Source organism: Amblyomma mixtum, chromosome 3, assembly GCF_055824585.1.
Source record: "Amblyomma mixtum isolate Tamu chromosome 3, ASM5582458v1, whole genome shotgun sequence".
Lineage (NCBI taxonomy): Eukaryota > Metazoa > Arthropoda > Arachnida > Ixodida > Ixodidae > Amblyomma > Amblyomma mixtum.
The window spans coordinates 71,030,968-71,052,335 of NC_143014.1; the positions used below are offsets into that span (position 1 = coordinate 71,030,968).

A 21,368-nucleotide genomic window follows, 5' to 3' on the forward strand; every position below is an offset into this window, starting at 1 on the left:
AAAAAATCACCCTGATTAAACATCTAGCTTATAACGCGTGTATGCAACCCTTTTCGCTGTCGGAACTTGGGAGGTATTCAGAGACGAAATCACTGTTCAAAATACTGGGCGGGTGAACCCGCCTCATGTCCTCTTTTTGGGATTATGGAACCGGTGTCTTCGAGCGTTATTGCGATTTGAGCGCCTTTGACGGCCACTTGTTCTGCTTGCACACACTGACCAATTTACCTCTTGCGCTGCTGCGGGAATGGGCCCAGGCCGCGGGCCTTACGCCGAGCTTGGCGGGCCAGACCCAGGCTCAGCAGAGTGATTATTAAGCAGGCCTGGACCGGGCTAATAGCCTCGTGCTGGGGCCAGACTCCGGCCTCGGAATGAGGTCCGCGCAGAACTTTATTCCGGACTCGCTTTAAGACCCCCGTTCACCTAGAAGTTAGAACGCTCTGTTTATCCAGCTCCGCCCAGTTTGCCCAAGCATTGCAAGTTGTGGGCGGGAAATGGGGGAAAGAAGGTGTGGTTCGGGCAGTGTGTAGCATGTGAAGAAGCGTTCGCTCGGTGACTGCGGTCTGATGAAATTGTCACTTCTCTTGCCTGAGCACATTTTCGCTCCTCTCACGCCTACGCTACGGATTGCCGCTGCTTCCATTCCATCGGTCGCTGGTGCGACCCTTGTCCGCGGCTCTGTCGTTTTATCACTACTGCTCCTCGCACGTTATCGGTGACGCAACGCCGACGGGGCAAGATAGCTCGGTTTCGATTTCACGCGCCTTGACGTCTAACATTTTTGTTGCAATCGGCCGCAGTTGTGCGCTGTCCTTTTACCACGAAACTATAGAATAGTTGGTTTCTTTATACGGCCGCACAAATAAGCTTTGTCGTACAAGCATACAAGTGAAGCGCCTCGCCTATAGCAGCTGTCGGTTCTTGTCAGCTGGGCAGTTTTCTCTTGCGCGAAGAACGTCGCTAAGTGATTGATTCACATTCCCGGGGCATGCGTGTGGGCGCCTGAAGAAAAAATGAAAAACGACCCTTCTTGCCGTTGCGTCCTTCGGGCCCGAAACGCACCACCCGTGTTCCTTTTCGCTGCGAGTTGGCGGACTGGTGGCGTTTGCGCGAGTTTGAGTGGCACTTGGGTCGCCTACGTTTTCGTCTTCGCGTCGTCTGACTCGGATGACGGGCAGCATTTTCAGCGAACCAAATCAGTCGGACAGTTTTATAGGACACCGAGAATCGGTCATCTGGCATAGGACAGGGGAAGATATCCTGTAGTGTTAAATGTACCGCCCGAGTTTTTAGCGTACAACAAATACCTGTAATGCGCAAAACTAAAGTCGTCGGCTGTAGTCCTGCGCCCGTGTGTAAAGGGAGTCGATGGAAGCAGCCTTTAGCTGTTTCAAAACGAATGATGGGGGGGAGGCGGAGGCGGTAGAGAGAGGCGCTTGTATTATTCGCGGCTGTTTCCTTCGTTTGACCAGCGTGACCACCGTAACCAGACGTCCGAAGTTGGTTAGGCCAGCTATTGTCATCCTGCGAGACGAGCGAAAGGGGAGACGGGTGGCGCGAAAAATCGCTGGGAACTCAGACAAAAGGGACCGTCCGCCATGTCAACGAACCAAGACTGGTGCATGGCGCGCGTTCCGGCCGCTGCAGTACCGTTGCGGGCAGCAGCCGCGCCGCATTGTTTGGGACGCCTCGTGGGCGGCGCTGTCCTTCGGTGCGCTCTCCGATTACGCGACGCACGGAGGAGGGGGCAGCGCCGTCTGGACCCTTCTGCGCGTCGACGCTCGGCCAGTGCGACCGGTGCGACGTGTTGCGACGCACGTAACTGAGCGCCGCCGCCGTAGTCCCCGCAGACGGGTGGGGTGGGGGGGCTGCCGCAGACTCGTCTCGACGTTCTCCTCGTATCAGCTCTCTCCCCGCCGCTGTCGGGCCACCTCGTCTCGCTGTCCATCTGGCGCCGGTGAACACGTTACGTGCGTTTCCCGAGAGGCGTTCTTACGTCTCCGGGCCCGGAAACGCTGCGGAGCGAAGTTTCACTGATGGATGTCTTCTTCAAAAGCGCGACGAGAACTTTTTGCGTCTTGCCCTACCGCGAGTTTGGCCGGCCGACGTGTGGGGAAGCGTGTGGGGCCTGTGCGGAGGCAGACAGTCGGCGGCGCAGACTTTCAAGGTCAGCCGGCCATCATCGTCGTCCGCTCGGAAGGGCGGCCCGTGAGAACGGTCGCGTGCCGGCCGTCTGTCTGGCTTCGCCGCCGGGGATTCCATCTTGGATGCCCCCTCGGCGGCGGCCAGACGGCCGGTCCCTTCTGACGCACGATCGATCGCCGTGTCTGGCGAATCCGCACGGCGCCGAGCCGAGTGGCCTTTGTTGTCGCGTGCCGCAATAAGCGCTCGCGGCGGCGGTGCGCACTTTTGGACTGATCGAGCAGGAGGAAATGGATACGCGCCGCAGCAGGTGCCTTCCCTCTTCGAACGCGGAAGTGCTGAGCCGGCTTCCTCGTCGTCCGCCGAGTAAACAGGCCCGCACGTGCGCGCGGACGTGCTCGCCGGCCCATATGGCCGCCAACCTTCGCTTCCTGGTCTGACCACGCACTTTTGCGCGGCTCCCGAGCCATGACGTTTGTTTTCCGCGCGCACTGGCCGCCTGCCAAGCGATCTGCGTGCCGCCGCCGCCGCTGCACGGTTCACTCGGCCCGCTGCTGAACCCTGCAGGCAAATCAGGCTATCTTTAGGCGCCTCGATCGTTTCCTCTTTATGGGCCCTAATCCTGATTCAGCAGCTTTTTTCTCCACACTGTGTGCTCAGGGGAGAGCGGTGTATTTGGGGCTCATTCACGGTCTGGGCCGTGGCGGCGCTTGCCCTGCCGAGGGGGCAACGAGTAAATTTTCCCGCCGTCGCGTCTTCCACAGAACAGAGGGGCTGTAAAATTGCTCTTCCGCATGTCTGCTCTATACTTTGAAGCCTCCCAGCGCGGGCTGCAGAACTGCCGTTTTTGTGCTAGCTCCCGCCTAAACTTTGCGTCCTTGGCCACCAAGAAGAGAACGAACAGCATTTTCACAAAAAAAAAAAAAAAAACAAAGAGCAGGCGCTTTGTTCTACTCCAGCTTTACCTCTGAAAAGGCCCAACCTGAGTGCGCAATATATATGCACTTGGCTAGTCTGAGAACGAGGCGGACTGCGCCTGCCCGTTATGCAACCTATACAGCCGTCTGTTCTTCCTCCACTATAGCATATACTGGTTACCTGACTCGGTGGGTTAGGTTTCCTTTACCGTTGCTGCTCGGCGCGGCTCCCTGCTCCTTTTTTTGTTCTGGTTTTCGGCGGACGCAGTAGACGCGTCTGCCCACAGAGCCGCGCTGCTGGCAACAGCTGTGTGCTGAGAATCGGCATCTCCGTATGGCGGGCGTGCCAGAGTCTCTCTTCGGCGGCGGCGCAAAGCCTTGGGTTCTCCCCTTGTCCCCGAAGAAAGAAAAGCTGGATCGGCGCTGTCGTGCCAGGGAACTGCGAGACCAGCTCTGCTGCTGCGAGCATCTCCCAGACTCTCTGGCGCCCAAAAGCACTTGGCGCTCGGCGCGGTCGCGGCGCGCCAGTTTGGCCCTAAAGAGGCTCGCGCTTATCGCGTCCCTGGGATTGGTGACGCAACGTGTCCGGCTGGTTATGGTGAGAGACGCCGTCTGCGGCGCTGACCTTGGTCGCGAACCGTGGGCGGCGCCTTGGCAGACCGCGCGCTGCCAGGTTATCCGCGCGCCTTTCCTCGTGTTTTTGTTGTCGGCGCATATTCGGCCGCGCGCGATAAGGGTTCCGCATCAGCTAATTTATGTTGCAACGGCCCGTGGAGCAGCGCCAGCGTTGCTGCGGCGCCCCTTGGCCCGCGGCGGCGCGAGTATTTGCATGAGCTTCTTCTCTCCCCTTTCTCCGGTCCGTTATTGGTTTCTGCACTCGTCGGCGGCACACATCTTTAATGCATGCTGCCGCCGCGGTCTGCGCGCTCCCTGCTCCCGGCGGAGCCGCCTGCGAGAAGTCGACGCGACAGCCCGCAGGTATGCCTTCGGTACGCCTGTTCTCGCACGTCCGCGGCTCGTCTCTGTGCCGCCACTTTCGCCGCGGTGGCTTACGCTGCGGAAATCGGCCGCCGAGACGCGCGAATGCAGTCATAAACGCTCTCGGCGGCGCTATCTTATCTGGGGATAAGTAGGTAAGTTGTCTCACTATAGGGGAGCTGCGCTCCGTATCCGCGGCTATTTCTCGGTGAGGGCCCCTTCCCTGATTAGAAGCGCAACAACGGCGGCGGGAGTGGCCAGACATTGTTGACCCGCGAAGAAAAAGAGAAGGTGCAGTGTGTGTCCTTTGCCGCGAATTCCTCCTCCCGCCGCTCTTGGCATTTGAGCCTTCTCTTTTCTTTTGTTCTGGCGGACCATGGACGTGCGCACCGGCACGTCGTTCCACTGCTGCAAGTCGGGCGTGTGCTGGTATTGCGCGCGATTGCCCTTGTTGCCCCAACGATCGTGTCTTTCCTGGCTCAGTCGCAAATGACAAGACGTCCGCCGCCGCCTGTCTGGCGTGCGAGTGATCGATCGGGGAGACGCGGAGGAACATTAATTACCGCGCGTCGTTCCGGTGCAGCGTTGAGCTCCCGCGTCCCCATCGGCCAATCAATGGAGTCCGTTGATGAGGTCGCGTGCTCGGCTTTGTTTTTGTTTTTCCTCTGCTGCGCCGAATAGTTTCGGTCTAATGACCCCTCTTCCTCCTTCCCTCCACTTCTGATGCGTCGCTTTCGGCCGCTCCGGCCTCATCTGCCGAGGTTCATCATTCGTTGACCGCGCTTCTAAGATAGTTTCGCTTCCTTTTGTGACCGTTATCGCCTCCCATCCCCGCATTGCAGTGTGAATTACGGTACTCCCTCACTTTTTAGTGGCAGAAGAAAAAAAAAATCTCGCTGTGTAGTGATTTGCTGTTTCTTACCGCACGTACACCGCAAGTTTTGCTTCCAGTCAACGTAATTATTGGCTACGAAAAATGTACAGCCTGGAGGGGTAGATTATTAACCTCAGAATTAACCCGTCTAGGACAAGTTGACACGTCGTTCTGTGAGAGAGGCACCCTTTTAGATGACTTTAGAACAAGTGCCCCGGGCTCTCCAGTGCATAGCGATGACTCACCATCGAATAAAGTCCAGCAGCGCAAGGTGTAGCACCCGCCCCTCCCCACTGGATGCTATCGACGCCCTGGTCCTGGACCTCCGAGGACGACATAATAAACATTCTCCGCCTCCCCCAATATAGCTTAACTGTCTTCTTTGGTCGAAACGAATTACCAGTGCGTTGTCACTCCGGGGTTCGCCTCGCTTCGAGCCTTCTGGTATCGATCCACGTTTTGCCTACACTGGGTCGCGCATCTTCCAGGCTTGCGCGGCGCGCCTGTCGCCCAATTTTGGCCGCAGACAAATGGAGGTGCGCGCTGAAGGGGAGCGTTGTCTCGGCGGCATCTTTCTCCCCCCCCCCCCTCTCTCTCTCTCTCGGGTTGACTGCGGGCAGTATTTCCAAGCTCGACGCAATCGGTCGGCGCCTCTATTGCGAGTACAGTGAAAAAGACAGCTGCTGTGGTGCCTTGTGTAGCTGACCCCGTCGATGGGAATCGTTCAACAAAATGGGTTGGGTGAAAACTGAGTTTCGCCCTTTGGCAAAACAGTTTGGCGTATTTTTTGCAGTGGAACGAGAGGAAGGATCAGCAGCACGTAATCAGCCGCGCTTCAGGACGTAAGGACACCTCAACGGGCAACGGATTTTAGATCTTGGACCGCGTTGCCTAAAATCCGGCAGTGGTGGAGGCAGGGGATAGTCAGTAATATCTAACATGAGGGCAATATAAAAGGACAACCCGAAACAAAACTGCGACTCTTCACGCTGCCGCGGTTTGACGGACTGCGGCTGTCCGATTGGTCTGCCACAGCCCGATGTGCTCGATTAATAGGCGATGCGCGCTCCCCTTCGTCGAGACCGTCAAGAGCAGAGCAGCTGAACGCATACAAGCCCCCGCGCGAGTGCGAAGTTTGTCGTCACTCGGGGCACTCTGGCTGCAAGCGAGCGGCGCTAAGCGGCGCGAGATAACAGCGCCGCGGTGCGACCCCGCAGCTCCGCTGCCCTGAGTGGTGGTCCATTTACTTTTCCGGCCGATAGTACGTTAAAGAACCCCGGATGGTCGAAATTATCCGGAGCCCTCCACTACGGCGTCCCTCATGGCCTGAGTCTCCTTGGGACGTTAAAACCCCATAAACCGTGTCGCTAAAGGATACTTAGCAGTCCTTATGCACGCGTTATGAGAAAGCTGAAAGTAGAAGTTTGGGCTAGTTGCTGCGAATTCATTCCGGAATTCATTCAGTGCGCAAGACGCCACACGCGCTGCGGTGTCTTTTGTCAGAAGGCTGTTTTTCACCATTAGGTATGCATGAACGGACTAGTAGAACAGTGACGTGGGCTTAGCGTCGAAGGGCAAACGCGAAACCTTCGCGATGAACAGGGGCCCCTCAGTGGAGATCTTGATTGGGTTCTCACGTCGCTGCAGCGTGGAAGAGCGCTCTCAGAATGCCAGTGGTGCTGGTGTTAGCCAGTGTTAGTAACAGCTGCATGTGCTGGTTCTCGTGTTCTCGTCTCGTTATGCGATGTGCCTGAAGAGATGTCTGCCTCTGTAGGCATTGCCAAAACCTGGCGAACAGTATTCAGAAGAAAAGAAAACCAAGAGGTGAAATTTTTAACTTTTGGCTATAGGAAAGTGTATAGTCTTGCGGACGTAAAAGCCTGGAGCTGCGAGGAACTTAACTCGCTTATTCCGCCGCAACAGGCGGTGGTGGGAAGTGCCCCCCAGTGTCGCCATATAAGCAAATATGCAAGGTGATGACGTGATGAAGAATTAAGGCTAAGGAGGCCATGATTTAACCAACTTATTTCTTTAATTTCTTTTTGCACTGTGTTAAATCAAATCTGTCTCGGCGGTTGAGGCGGATACCGAGAGGCTTTGGTTATCGGCCTACCACTCGCAGGCAGACTCTGTGCCTTTTCTCTGCCGGTACATTTGGACCGGGAACGAATTTCTTGTGAAGGCGGGTTCGACAATTCCATTTAGGCTACCCGGACAGTTTCTGCTCGCCAACGCGCGTCATCAACGCCTGTCTCACCGGCTACCTGACAATCATCCTGTATTACGTATAGGCGACAGTGCGCACGCATAAAGCCTTTACGCACGCACGGGTTCACTGACAGTTGAATTCTTCACTTTTCACCCGGAGCCCTTTTTAAAGAGTACGACAGCAGCATCGAGCGCTATCTGGAGAATGGCTCGAGCGATTTACCTCGCGGATAAGTGCCGTGAGAAGGCCATCCCATTCGCCGCCAGGCCTCTCCTCCGCGGGCGACGCGAACCGGTGGCCTGGGAGGTAATATTTACCCCGCGACGCGCCGAGAGCACACTGCACGGCCGGCGGCGGCAGACGTGCAGGAACCTCCCGGGTGGGTCAACAGCGGCCGGCGACGCGCGCCCCGTCCTGACCCCTCGCGCTCTCCGCCGGCAGTAAAACCCCCCAGCCGCAGGGTTCTCCTCGCCGCCGGAGGCTGGCGAAATAAAAAGGCCGTCGCGTGACTTGCATGTGGCAGGGGATGTTGACAAGCGTATTGACGCCACTATCTTATCGGCTCTTTCCTGGCGGGGCGCGTGGCTGGCCGTTGCTCATGTAGAACGCTCCCTGCTCGCCACCCGTCCGGGGACGCGCTTCGCTTGTACGCTGTGTTCCGCGCACGTACTGCGGGAAGTCTTCTTCGCCGGCGCGTAATAAATCGTGCTCGTTTGACTGCCGCCGGGCTTCGCTGGCCACCGCTTGCGTTTGTTTTCTCGCGATCTTCCATCGTCTCGTCCGGTAGCGTCGTCGGCCCTGCGTGATTTGAATTTGAAGGCGGCCATTGCTGGCTCCACTGCGTCGGCCTCTTGTTCTTTCGAGAAGCGTCGGCGGACGGCGCTGTCTGGCAGCGGGGAGCCTTCCGCCACGCGAAACCGGCCACTTAGTAACATATCCGCTTCGGTGGTGACCTTGCGTCCGAACGCTGCAGGCACGCGCGCAGACAAGCGGGCCAGCTGCTGCCGCCGCCGGGACGCGCCGCTTTCTCGCCGACAGGTCGGCTCACCTGTGGAAAACGCGTGTCTGCGTGCATGAGCGAGCACTTCCGTGTTTCGCGTGCGTGCTCACTGGCTGTCACTAAGCCGACGTGACGTAAGCCGCCGGAGGCCCGACCGTCTGCGCCCCTCCTCTGGCAGGCGTGGGCGTTCAATATTTGTCCGCCTGTCCCTGGCACAGATTCCCCGACGAGGAAGCGGCGGAATACGGAAGAAGGCGTCTGCCGGCTTCTGGGCCACGCTCGGCCGCGTCTCCATGTGGGCACCGGTGGCGCCCCGCTCGGTTTGTCGCCCGGTCGACGCCGCCTGATTCGTTTCGGCGACCGAGGGTTCCTGCTTCGTCGGTGCTCTCGTTAGAGACCCCCTCGTTGCAACCGCACGCCCTCCGATCCCGTGGGCCAGAGAAGGCGAGGAGCGGGAACCAATTTCAACCACGAGCCGATCATTTTGGCGGCGTGCGTTATCGCCCGCATTGGCCCTGGCTACCCATGCGCAGCCACTTCGCTGCGAAGGAAGGCGCGAGAGAGCAAACCCTGTGCGGTGGCGCACTCGCACCTCTTCATGCGCGTCCTTCTGGCGCGACCAAGCTTCCGGGTTTCACCGCTGACGGAGAGCGCTCTTGGGGAAAGGTGCGCACGCTGCACCGATCTTCCGCTTCACTACCGCCGACATCTGCGGAGTTTCACTCGCGTATCGCGCTCTCGGGATTTGTTTGACGCAGCGAGCATGAGCGCCTCCTCGACATGGAACGGCGGGGATGCAGCACGTTATGGCCGCTGCTCGTGCACCGTGCCTTCTCCGCAGGGATGTCCTGTAGGGTTTGGAGCTCTGTGTGAAGCGCCTTCTCGAGCCATTGCGGCACAAAGATCGGTTAAGGCGGGTCACACTTGTTCACGTTTTCCGCGAGTCCTGTTTCATTCGCTTGCATTTCCGGTGTGCATTTTCCAGAGCCAACTGGCTGTGTGAACAGCGTCTCTAGTAACTTCGTGGGCTCCCACGTACCGTCCCGTTTCTGCAGCGTAAACTTCCGGGGAGTCTGCATCGTAAGCAAAAGGCGCCCGCACTCACGTCCAGACGAACCGGTGCCTGTGCTTTCCACACTCTGCCAGTTCTGGAGCTTTTGCTTCTAACAACAAGGTTATGGTTGTGCGAAGTGCATGGGTTTGCTCGCAGAACAAACATTTGCAAATAATCGAGAGAAAAACGGCGGGCAAATTTCGATAACGACGCATAAACGACTTCTCGTAGCAAAACTGACATTGGAAGAGTGGAAATCAGGAAAACGTAGGTTTTTCTTTGTGGAAAGAAGAGGGTTGATTTTTTTTGTTAGTTTAGTTTATGGTGGTTTAACGTCCCAAAGCGACTCAGGCTATGAGGGACGCCGTAGTGAAGGGCTCCGGAAATTTCGACCACCTGGGGTTATTTAACGTGCACTGACATCGCGCAGTACACGGGCCTTTTTTTTTCGTGTTATCTTGGTATTGGCCTTAACCTAATGCTCCAGAAAGTAGAATCCACATGTGAGTTGTGCAGATCAGATTTAGGTCGTATTTTGGTTTCTTGCAGAAACCTCACCAGTGCTAAGAAGGAACAAGCTCTTCTGGCTGTGTGAAGACAACGTACACATTTCCACCTCAGCTTGCTTCTTAAACCTGCAATGACCGCCGTATCACCCGTGATACAGTGTATAAAAGTATTAGTAATGTTCATTTCTGCCTGCAGACGTGAATTGCTAATACAGCAGCCGGAACGGCCTTTTACAACGTATTCATTAAGGTCCGCGAAGGTCGAAGGGTCCGCTGGAAGAGATGCGGACGACCTGCTGAGAGAGAAATTTATCCAAAAGCTATGCGATGTCAGTGCACGTTAAAGAACCCCAAGGGGGTCGAAATTATCCGGATTCCCTTCACTACAGCGTCCCTCGTAGCCTAAGTCGCTTTGGGGCGTTAAACCCCCATAAACCAAATAAACCTAAGCCTAACCCTACAGGCAAAACGGCCTATTTGAATATTACTCTTGATTTACTGCATCCGCCTTCGTATTTCGCGCAGTTTTATCATGCTTAGAGATTCGGAGATATTTAAAATTGGTAAAATTTAATTATGCTGTATTCATAAAAAAAGAAAATCTCCCATTTCTTTTTAGTTTCTACTGTGAAGGGACCATTAGTAACGAAATTCTAGAAGTTCGTAACTTTTATCCGAGGTTTTCAGTGCCTGAACATTACGTATAAATACCAGCGCAAACTAGCAAGACACATGACGAAGAACGAGGACACACAAGCGCAGCGCTTGTGTGTCTTCGTTCTTCGTCTTGTGTCTTGCTGGTTTGCGCTGGTATTTACATGCAATGGATCACCAACTAGCCCGCACTCTTACCCTACTGAACATTACAGGGTTGGAGGTTCCGCTTGCGTGTTCTCTCTTTAGCTTGCTTGAAGACTCGAATATTTGAAACGATTATTTCCAACAGAGCATCATGCTTTAGCTTTATGTAAAAATGGGGGGAGGGAGGCAGGCATACTCATTTCAACGCGTGTTTCACGCTTTGGGGCCTTTGTTGTTTACGTGCCGTTGAACATTTTCAAATTGGGCTGTGTGTACGTTAACGCGTGCGCGAAGTAAAGAGCATGAAGATGAATGGGCCGAAATGCATGCTCACGAAGCGTGTTTCTAGGCATCTGGGTACTTTTTTTTTCGTGCTGTGCATAATCGTCGTGGCCTTCTTTCTCCCTATGTATTGGGGTGTTCCTCTATGATCGTCTGCCGAACTTTCCTGCCAAAATACGAATATATAAAGGGTTTATAGTAGTATATGCTTTGCTGTGCGTTGTCACACGAGCAAAATCTGAATGCATGTGGCCGAAAGATGTGCGCACCTTTAACGTTTAAAGGGGTCGCGAAACGCTTGTCATTTCTATCCACCGTGAATGATTTTGGTGTTGTTTTGTTTTTTCCGTGCTTCGGCCGGCCTTTTAGCTCAGCCCTGTGTCCTCTGGGTGAGGGGAATTTACTACACTGCAAAATCTATATACCGGGTCTCTGAGTGAACACTTTCTAGGATTAAAAAACGAGAGAGAGAGAAGTCGAAGTAGAAAAAATATTTCCAGGGACAAACTGGTATTGAAAACCGTGCCAAATAGTTTATAGCTTACTATTTAATATTTTAATTTCGGCAGTCTGGTGGTTAGTCAATGGCGAGTTCTTAGTCCCGTATTAAGACGGTGCCATATCAGTTTTTGCAACGGGGAAAACGTGGGATTGGAGAATTACCCGCTGCTTTTTTTCCGCACAAAACGGATGGCGCTGATGCTTGCGCTCGTGTACCGCGGCCTGCAGGTTCTTTTGCGTCGTCGCTGAGTGCGAGGAGAATGATAATTCATCATCAGCTAGGCCTGGCCATCGTTTATTTTTTAGAGCGACAAAGCGAAAGGAAGTGCTCGCCGCGATACGACAGCGCATTTGCAACACGCCACTCTCGGATGTTGCGTATGCAGTGTTGTTGTTGTTAATGTTGTTGAAAATGTTTATTGACCGAACATGTTTCACAACATCGTAAACGCAATATCCGCTCTGGCCGCCGCGGTGGCTCAGTGGTTAAGGCGCTCGGCTACCGTCCCGAAAAACGCGGGTCTGAACCCGGCCGCGGCAGTCGAATTTCGATGCAGGCGAAATTCTAGGGGCTCGTGTACTGTGCGATGTACACGGGCCCATGCGATGTTCACGGGAAGAATTTCAGGTGCTCTAAATTTCCAGAGCCCTTCACTACGGCGTCCCTCATAGCCTGAGTCGCTTTGGGACGTTAAACCCCCATAAACCAAACTAATATCCGCTATGAACTACCTGTGCACCGTATGCGAAAAAAAAAAAAAAAAAAAAACGGGCTGCGTTTCCTCACGCCGCAGGACTTTGGAGAGAATTTTTTCTTCATTTTAAAAACTGTCATGGCATCGTCCTCTCCGTGGCTGCCAATTCTCCATTGGCTTGAACCCCCAAACTGTGACAATTCAAAAGTTAATTAGTGAATGTCAGTTAATTACAAAGCATATTTTTCCAAACAAATTACGCTCGTCGTGGCCGAAAAGATTTTCTTTCTGTATTGACCACTCTATTTTTAGGTATTTTTTAGTAGTCGCAGTGTACCGGCTGTGTCCATGCGTCCTATTCTTTTCGCTCTTGGTTCCGACCATCACGCGAGGCTGTTCTCGAGACCGCCCATTACACTAAACAAAGCGTATCGCATGAAATTGCCTGTTTCTTTCTCTTTTCCTCGGCGAATACAGTAACGTCAAATGACGCAGAACAAAATAAGCAACGAAACGTGGTCGTGAAACTAATTTTTTTTTTCGCTCTTTGGTATAGCGGAGTGGTAATGCTTAATTTTTCGTCCTGCTTTTTTCTTTTTTTCAAGAATAGTTTCTCTTTGTGCCGCCTTTGTCCGTGTTATAAAGGAGGCTGCGTAACACTGCATTGAAAAGAAAAAAAAAACGGCTCGGTACATGTAATACTTTAGACCTTCTAATATTTCCTGCTTTTCACTCCTCCTAAACGCGAGTTTGAAAGAAAGAAAAAAACGACTGCCTAACGCGCAGTGTTTTGTGTCTCGAAGTAATTGAACCTAGCTGAGCAAGCGGTTCCCCCATTTAAACGGCAAGCAAAAAAAAAAAAAGGGCAGGAAACGTGCACTTGTTCGTAATTGTGCGTGATAATAGCATGGCGCGCTTATGGGAAGCGAAATTTGCTTTTAATCGCTTGCCGCGCAGGCCTCCTAGCTTGCGCCGCCTCTTTATGACAAGGCGTGTACGTAACCAGTGACCGTAACTGCAATTATTCTTCCAACTCGCAGAGTTGCACAAACGAGCGTGTGCGGTCTTTTTGCGTACTCAGCATCGTGTTGTGCACGACGAAAGTTTCTGGAGGGGGGGGGGAGGCGGTTTTCTACCAGTTAACCTATTAATACGTTGAGCGATTAATCTGTACATTTACCTATTAATTTTGTAGCCCCGTTGCAGCGTTTCTATGCGAGGTGTCGGTGCGTGTGAGGTCAACCGCGCTGTTCTGAGCGCTGCCCGTCTACGCGGACGCCTTGGCATAGCTGCCGGGGTTGCGATGCACTGTCTTCACGGCGAAGCAAAAACAGGCTGCAAATAAGGGACGCGGAAACGTAGACCGCTGGCTTTTAAGGGAGGCGGGTGTAAAAAAGGGAACGCTCAAGGCTTTGCTCAGAGGAGGGGTGGGGGGGGGGGGGGGGGGTTAGGGTGCTTGGTGGCTGCTGGCATCTGTCGGCGCTTGAATCTGACATTAGTTTTCACGTCAATTTAACAAGTTTGGAATGGTCACTAATCCATTGTCGTTGTGTTGCATGAATATGAATGAAGACTGTGATCCTCTTTCTTGGTATCCTGTCCTGCGTGGTTCCATCAAAAGCCCTTTCGGAACGTATGCTACAGTGGATCGCTTCGTATCCCCCAAGGGTGGATGTTTTGTTTTTGTTTTAAAATTTGGCATTACAAATCTCTCGACGTTCGCCACTTATTTGTTCCGTACGCGCCGCAGTCAGTGGACTTCATGCGCGGAATTGTCGTGCTGTGCGCAGTCTGCCTTGCACCTTGACACGATCGGCTATACTGCGGGTTCCGCGTCCTGGGCGCTTGTTAGCTATTGTGCGCAGCCGTCGAGTAGCGTTGATTGCCGACTGGTGTGACGTCGGGTCCCGTATTAGCTGCCACGCGACAAGGACGAGCGAACCGAAAGTGTCTTAACTGGCGCGGCTTTTGACGCCCAGGGAGCGTGACGCTGAGCGGACGTCGGCGCATTCGCCGGTCGGGGGGCACCCGGGTTAGTGTGCTTGAACGCCGAGCCCGATTCGCGCCGTCCCGTGTCACAGGAAGCCGACGCGCCAGCCGTCTGGCGCGGCGGGCCTTCTTCACGCGTCACGGACGCCGAACGCTCTGCCGGCTCGCTTGGATGCATACGGGGCTCCGTTGTGCGTGGCTACGTTAGCTTATTTTCGGCCTGATCTGGCGGATTATAAACTGGTTTTCGGCCGCGTGGATACACCGTGTTATGCAACCGTTTCGGTTTATTTTTGGGCTGTTAAGAAAAAGGGCGTAGCTTTCTTCGGCAACTGCAACCAAGGCGCCAGCCGTACGTCCCGAAGACGCTATAAAAAGTGTGTGCGTTTATAAAAGAGGGGAGGTTGATATAAAGGGCTTTTAATTTGATAAAGCTGTGCTAAACATCACAATCTTAACCAGCGGGTTTTCGTGAGTGTTGACTGCTATCTCAGCGGATTGGCAACACTGATTCCGAGGCGCGCGACGTCATGCCAGTGCCGACACTGGCGGACGCTTTTAGTCCGAGCACATGTAAAGATCAGCCTTGCCATCGGCGAGAAGGCCATCCCGCTGCCCGTGTTGGAAAGTATAACGGTACCCTTCGTAAAATTTCCCGCGCTTGCAGGCGGCGGCCTCTTTCTCGGGGCATGCTTGCGCGTGCCCGCGGAACTTTACCCGCGGAGAGCGCTCTCGAGATCGCTTTCTGCGGTGGTGGCTGCAGCTGACGAAGTGGCAGCTGATAATGATGTGCAGAGCCGAGCGGAGGGCGCGCAGAAACAACAAGGCGGCCGCTGGGAATCGAGACCACCTACATGTGCTCTTCATGGAGCGCCCGTGCGTGTGGTCTGTTCCTGAATCCGAAATTATTACTCGTGTTTTGACGAAGGAGCAAGCACGAGCAAACGATGAGCTGCGTTTCATTTGTCATCCAGCAGGGTTAGAAATATCCGAATGTGGCTGAGCATTGCAATATCGAGCGTTACAAGCCAGCCGGGTTTTGACTTGTCCTTGTAACTTGTGAAAACACAGCTGCGCAGACAGTGACGAGGGATGAAAAGACCGATGCGGCGCTGCTTTCCGGTGTTCGTTGTCACGTGACATTGTTTGTTGTTATTATAGAATATGACAAAACATATTCAACATCTTTTCTAAACCATAAAGCGTGTGTGTGTGTTTCTATAAGAGAAAGCTCGTTTTTCTCTTTTTGCTGCAGTAAATTTCGCTGCACCCCAGGGGTGTTCACGCGTTTGTCTGGAGGAGTATATACAAATCGCGTTTGGCTACTTGGAGTCGTGTCTCTTGTTCCTCGTATCTGGGACCCGGGGACATTGTCACACCGCGTGCGTGTATATGCAGTGCTGCCAGAGGGAATACAGCTTGGCCAAGCCAGATGTGCTCGAGATCCGTGGGCGAATTCAATTTGCGTCTGTCTTCGGAAACCGTCGCAATCTGCAGCGCACGACTCGTTCTTTCTTTGTGTTTGACGGGGCTATTAAAGTGGGCAACTCGGCCCTGGCTTTCGAGTGACTGGATGATGCTCTTACTACACCGCTTCCCTGCTATCAATCGTCCCCGTGCAGTGTTATCTCCATCCTGTACAGTCGGCGTCAAGTTTCTGTAGAGTGACGCACTTCCCTGCCTGCTAAGCGGCGCCGTGTCGGAGCTGCTAGGTTCTAGAGGCAGCACTTGCGCGAAAGTAGAGCTGTACACTTGCTGTTGGGCTAGTTGGTCTTCGTCCACGTCGTCCTTCTTCTACTTGGCCGTTGTCTTTTTGCGCTGGTTCATCAGAGATCGCGTAAACCTGCAAGCCAGGTGGGCACGAGCACGTCAGCTGAAAACCGTCAGCTGCTAATTTCGCTTATTGTGTGTTGCGCGCTGCTAGAGCGCTCTAGGTGAAGTTATAAGTCTTCGTGTGTACATTTGGTCCGCGTGTTTTCTGTTCTGGGCTGAAGTGTAAGATGGCGTCTGAAAGCTAGATGCGCGAAATATTCGTGTATCCTTGAACGTTGTGAATACAACGTGGTGGACGTCTTGCCTAACTGTTGGGGGACTGCTGGAGTCGGCTGTGATAAGAAAAAAAGTTAACTGATGCTTCGAAAGTTACAGCCCGGTTTCATAGCATCGACTGTGTCGCACAAGCCCCACCGGTGGCAGCACCTGCCATTGCAAGGCAGGGGCGCATCGCTTAACCGCTGCACCACTCCGTCAGGAGTGGTATGAGGGCTTCGAGGAATCTGAGTGTAAAGTAGAGATTTACCAATTCCGCATATGTGGGTGTTATCTCATTAACGTTATCGCCTCGTGCCCTTAAGGCGCCCTTGCGTGTTGTGCCCTTGAGTGTCTCCTCCAGTTTATTCCATTTTTGATTTTATGGGGCAATTTTATATATCGATAGTAAAGGCCGTCCACACCGAAGGTGAGCCTAGTTTTAAATTTTCCTAATCGGCAATGTGGTTCGAAATATCGAACGTCAAAATTACGCATTTGAAAGTTCGTTCAGTTAGTTGGCTTTTCCGCATCTTCTGTTTATAAAATGGCGTCGCTACGCGTGGTATCCTTGCCGAAATCAAGTTAACTTCTGCATCGTCAAATACATGAACTGCGTCTGTATTTAGTGCATAAGAAATGTGAGCGACGGCATTTTATAAATTCGCAATGCGGGAAAGCCAATTCAGCGAGCTTTCAAGTGCGCACTTTTGGTGTTCGATATTCCGAACATTAATCGTCGATTAGAATTTAAAAACTGGGCTCCCTTCCGATGTTGACAGCCTTCCGTTTCGCAATACAAAGTTGTTTAGTTAATTAATCGTCTAATTATTGCGCTCTATCGCGTATTTGGCGTTCGCCTTGATATACTGTCCGCCTGCTGAGACCCCACTGGCCACCTCTGGTCGTTTTTGAGTAAACATCTGTAGACATTGACAATGGAGTGAGTGCTGTGTTTCTAGCGAAGGGGCCGGCCGTGGGCTAATCGAGTATCTGTGTCTGTGGTGCAGCAGCCTGGAGCCAGGTGGTGAGCAGCCTGTTCAGCTCGGTGTTCAGCCTGGGGCTGGTCGCCTGCATCGTGAGCCACTACAAGATGGGCGCCCGGTCGTGGAGTGAGCGGCGCAGTCGGCCGGCGCCCCACGACCCGCAGCCCTACCAGCACGTGCTCCTGCCGCCCGTGCAGTCGGTGCGTCCCTCTTCTCGTAGAAAAGGCTGTGCTTTCTGTGCCTCTGCAGCAGAGGCTACGAGCCGCAAGCTTCCTGCCCTTTCTCGAGAGGACAGCGCACAAATGTTCCCAGCCGCCGCCTTGCGCTCGTAGCCTGTGTACTTCAGAACCACAGTTTCCGCCTGCCCAGTGTAGACCGTTTCGCAGACAGCTCGACGGCCGGCGCCATGCTGGGCTGTGGTCGTCTGTCGGCCAGCGCTGGCGTCGGCCGTCGTAGGAGGGTCTTTGGGAGGCCGTTCACGGTGTGTGTGTGTGTGGTGGTGCGCAGGCGCTGTACTCGTCGGCGAGCGCGGCGGAGCGGCAGCGCGCCGCCCTGGCCGCGGCTCGCGACGCCCAGGTCCGCGCGGCCTCCGTGCGCACCGACCTGGCGCTCGAGCTTCCGCCCACGGTGGCGCTGCCCGAGGAGCACCCGCTGGCCGGCAGCGTGCGGCTGCGCGACGCCGACCAGGAGCAGGAGCTGTACGGCGCGTGCGTGCGCGCGCCGCCCAACCGGACGGTGCGCGACGGGAGCCCGCCGTGCGGCGGCGGCGGCCGGCTGCGGCGCGTCGTCGTTCGCTCCAACTCGGTGACCCCCTGCAACCGGACTGCGCGCTGGCACAGCCCGGACTGCCAGCGGCCCGGGGGCGTTTGACCCCGCGCCCCGCGCTATCTGTCTTTCAATGGGCCATGTGATACGCTTCAGTGCCTGCCCGCCCCCCTCCCTCTCTTTGTACAAACACGCCGCCGCCAGAGGGAAGAAGAAGAACAAAGTAACGAAGGCATTGCCAGCGCCGCCTGCTGCTGCTGCTGCCGCTGCTGCTGCTGCTGCCCGGGGGACCACCCTCCCTGGGGTCCATGGTACAAATGTCTTCACAATTAACTCTCAAGCATTCCTAGTCATGTTGTTGCTGCGAGTAGAAACTACCAAATGGGCAAGAGAGTGCTTGAGGACCGGAGGACGACGTGTGCAGGTTTCCGCCGCCAGAGCCAAGCCCGTGTCTTACTTGCGCATTCAAGAAGCCTGTGTACAAAGGCCCACTCATTCTCTGCTAAATTGGATATGCACCAGCTGCTCTGAAACAAAACAACACTCCCACGCCCCCCTTTTTTCTTCTCTCTCACACGTGTAACTACGTTAGGGACAAAAACAATAAACTCAGTAGTGTACAAATCTTTTTTTTTTGATAGACACTCATATACTCATGGGGTTAAGTATTGTTTTCGGAATTGGCTAATTTTTTTCTTTATTTCCCCCACAAACTGTTAACGACTGCTCTTGATTTGAAAGATAGCGTAGTCAAAGCAAGCTTTTTTTTTTTTTTTTGAACTCTCAGAAAGTATCTCAGATGTGGTCATTGGACGCTCGGGCAGTGGCTTGAACCGTTGCACTTCTTTTGTATTTAATTTTTCGTTCCTTGTGTTGCGCTTTGTCCTGAGCGACCTATGCTAATTGTCTTCGTTTTGAAACAGCCTTGAAGTTCAGCATGAATTACGATGCTGTTTGCTGACGCGCTACCAGTTGAGTGTGCCGGCAGCCGCAACTGACTCGTTGAAGGAAAACTGTTAGTCACTAGGGTGATGGCCTCCCCTGCGATAGAGCATTTGTGAAGATATTTTTCCATGATCATTCGCGCTTGGTTCCTGCAAAGCTCAGTAGGAAAAAGAGTGGACAGACTGAGGGGCAGTTGTTGCACACGCAACAGATGTGTATATATTGTCCAATGCCTATTACTTGTAGAGTTCACCAATGTCATCATGACTGTCTATATTCATCATTAAAATAACTACTGCTGTACTTGTTCATGAAATTCACAACTTCAGGCACATTACTGAGTGGCTGCAAAGTATTCCCTCATTTAAGCAGTCTGTGCTACCATCTTGGTTACAGATATATTTCTCATTTATGGTTCCCATGCTGAGTTGTACAGACATGCAATCCCTGGCCTCGCGGGGCCGCGGTTCGCGCCCCCCGTGAACCGTGACCCCCGCAGCTGCTGTGGCTTGCTGCTCCTCTTGGAGGTCTCGCATAACGCTCTGTCCGGAGAGAAGTTGTCGTAGTCGTTGCAAAGGCGGAATAAAAGACTGCAGAAACGCCGATGTTTGGGTCGCATCAAACCAGCGCGGCGACTGTGGCGGTCAGTTGGGGCTCTTCTATGCAAGTCGCTCCCAGCCTGCGAAGCCTTCGTTTCCTGTATGCGGAACTGCAGTATAGCGCTGCTCTCTGCCTGGAAGCCGATGATGCAAAAACCGAGAAATAAAGGGACTTCTCGCAGTGCACCCACACGAGTTGTGCCAAGAAGGGAACGACGCAGACCCTGCTTCTTCTAAAGACCCGAGCGCGGAATTCTCTGTAGCGTATGTGTGTGTAGTCTACAGATTATGCCCGCATCCATCAGTTACGATGGCTCCTCTTGTGGCGTAGCCAAACAAAGCGTGAGTGACAGCACACCAAGGACTTCTGCGCGACGAATTGATGCTGCTGGTGCAGTGGCTGCTATGCAACGTTTTGTTTTCCTTGTTGACGCCACTATGTGTTCAGATTAGGGTGGCAGCTGTGTTTCGTTGTGCTGACACAGTTTTGGAAATGCAAAACATGGACTTTGCTTTTCATACCTCACTAGTCATGCGTGTTAACTTAGGTGTATACTGTGGTGTCGTGGCACAATAAAACGGGGCACGGGAGTAAGCATCACCGTTCTCCAGCACTGCCCTGTCGCCAGTGCTGCGCGCTTGCGCCACGCCACCGATTATTTGACAAGGCAGCTTGTTTATTGTTTTCTCTTTGAATTCCAGACTAACCACCTTTTAGGTTTGTAGGTTATTGCTGCGATAGCATTTAGGCTGCCGTCGTGAAGTTTTACCTGCTTCTCCCTAACGAAATTCCCGGAAGTCATCAGGGTCACGTGACTCCAATTGACCCATCGGAGCACCGCGAAATTTTAAATTCCCCATGAAATTCTCTGATTGGTAGAGGTCGAGCGACCTTGTGACGTCATCGCAGCCTGCCCACCGGTGCCAAATTCAAGGCAGTTTCCACCTGCCAACCGTGGTGCGGCGCGTGAGCCTTACGGGAGCTCGGGAAGTGCAACCGGGGTCTCGCAAGCCCCACCGGTGGCTGTCTTTGAAACGGCCACCTGCCTGTGCAGTGGCGTATCGCTTAACCGCTGAGCCACTTTGCCAATAGGATATGAGGACTCCCTGCCATCTATGAATGCTATTAAAAGGGTCATGAAGTCAGCACACCGCGTGACCCCAAGTGGACTTACAATTGGTCACCGTCAAAGTTGAAAATGTGAGGACGCCCAGAATTCTGAAAGTAGTCCCACCACCACAAAATGGACTAAAGTGGATTAGTGGGTCGGATTAGTATAATTCCATTAATCCAGTGGAAGGTACTCAAACGTTCTAGAATGATTCATTCATACCACATAAGGGCAATGAAACCGGTTCTAACTGGAGTTTTGGTGGGAAAATCGCAAAAACATTGGACACTCGCTGGACTTAGAGAGCATTAAACTAAATGCTATCGCATTTTTTTTTAAGACTATGGTTAAGCAGCCCCCAAGTTTTTTTATGAATCTGCAAATGTCTAATCTCAGACCTTGTGTTACGTTTGCGACTTCTTCAGCCTGGACTGCTTGAACGCGTCCGATCACGAAGGAAATCTGTCTGCGTAACAGAATTCAGTAGGGCTGTATAGTTTTTGATGCGAACAGTAATGGCTATATTCGTGAGCCGTAACCGGGACGACTGTTAAAAGTATCCGTACGTTTTCTAACTGCGTGTGTATGTGTGTGCGTGTGTGCATAACGTGTTCGTGGGAGACTGCGCTGATAGCGCCGGAACATTTTTTTTTTTTTCGAGCTCCCCGACGGGCATTATATCTCGTCGCCCACGTGTGTGAGGCGAGGCCAGCTTGGTAAGCGCGATCATGCTGCATTCTCCTGGGTTTCTCTCAGGAGCGTCACTTCATCCGCGCGAGCAAAGCTGAGTTTGCCGGTGTGCGGTCCGCCGAATTCGTCGCTCGAGCGACAGAACTCTCCGTGTATGATGCACCACCTTGTCCTGCGAACAGGTTTCTGCGGGCAGGGAATGTTAATAGAACCTTTGTAAGCTGCCAGAAGCGGTCGTTTTCGATGCTTTTAGCCCAGGGTGCTGGCCAAACTGCGCCTGCTGCTCCAGCCG

The 21,368-nt window shown here is 53.6% G+C and overlaps 1 protein-coding gene across 3 annotated transcripts in view; it reads left to right on the forward strand.

Moving 5' to 3' along the window:
- The window catches only part of LOC149350542 (protein TMEPAI-like), a 56,481-nt gene extending 37,021 nt beyond the window's left edge, over positions 1-19,460 (forward strand). The window contains exons 1-3 of one of the 3 annotated variants that reach the window (XM_089579593.1): positions 3,744-4,037; positions 16,993-17,165; positions 17,473-19,460. In XM_089579593.1, the coding sequence (XP_089435719.1) occupies positions 3,959-4,037; positions 16,993-17,165; positions 17,473-17,835 (615 nt within the window). In that variant the 5' untranslated portion in view covers positions 3,744-3,958 and the 3' untranslated portion in view covers positions 17,836-19,460. Of the gene's footprint in view, positions 1-3,743; positions 4,038-16,989; positions 17,166-17,472 lie in introns of those variants that run through there. The other 2 variants (XM_089579595.1, XM_089579594.1) reach the window with 2 other exon arrangements.
- The last annotated feature ends 1,908 nt before the right edge of the window (positions 19,461-21,368 follow it).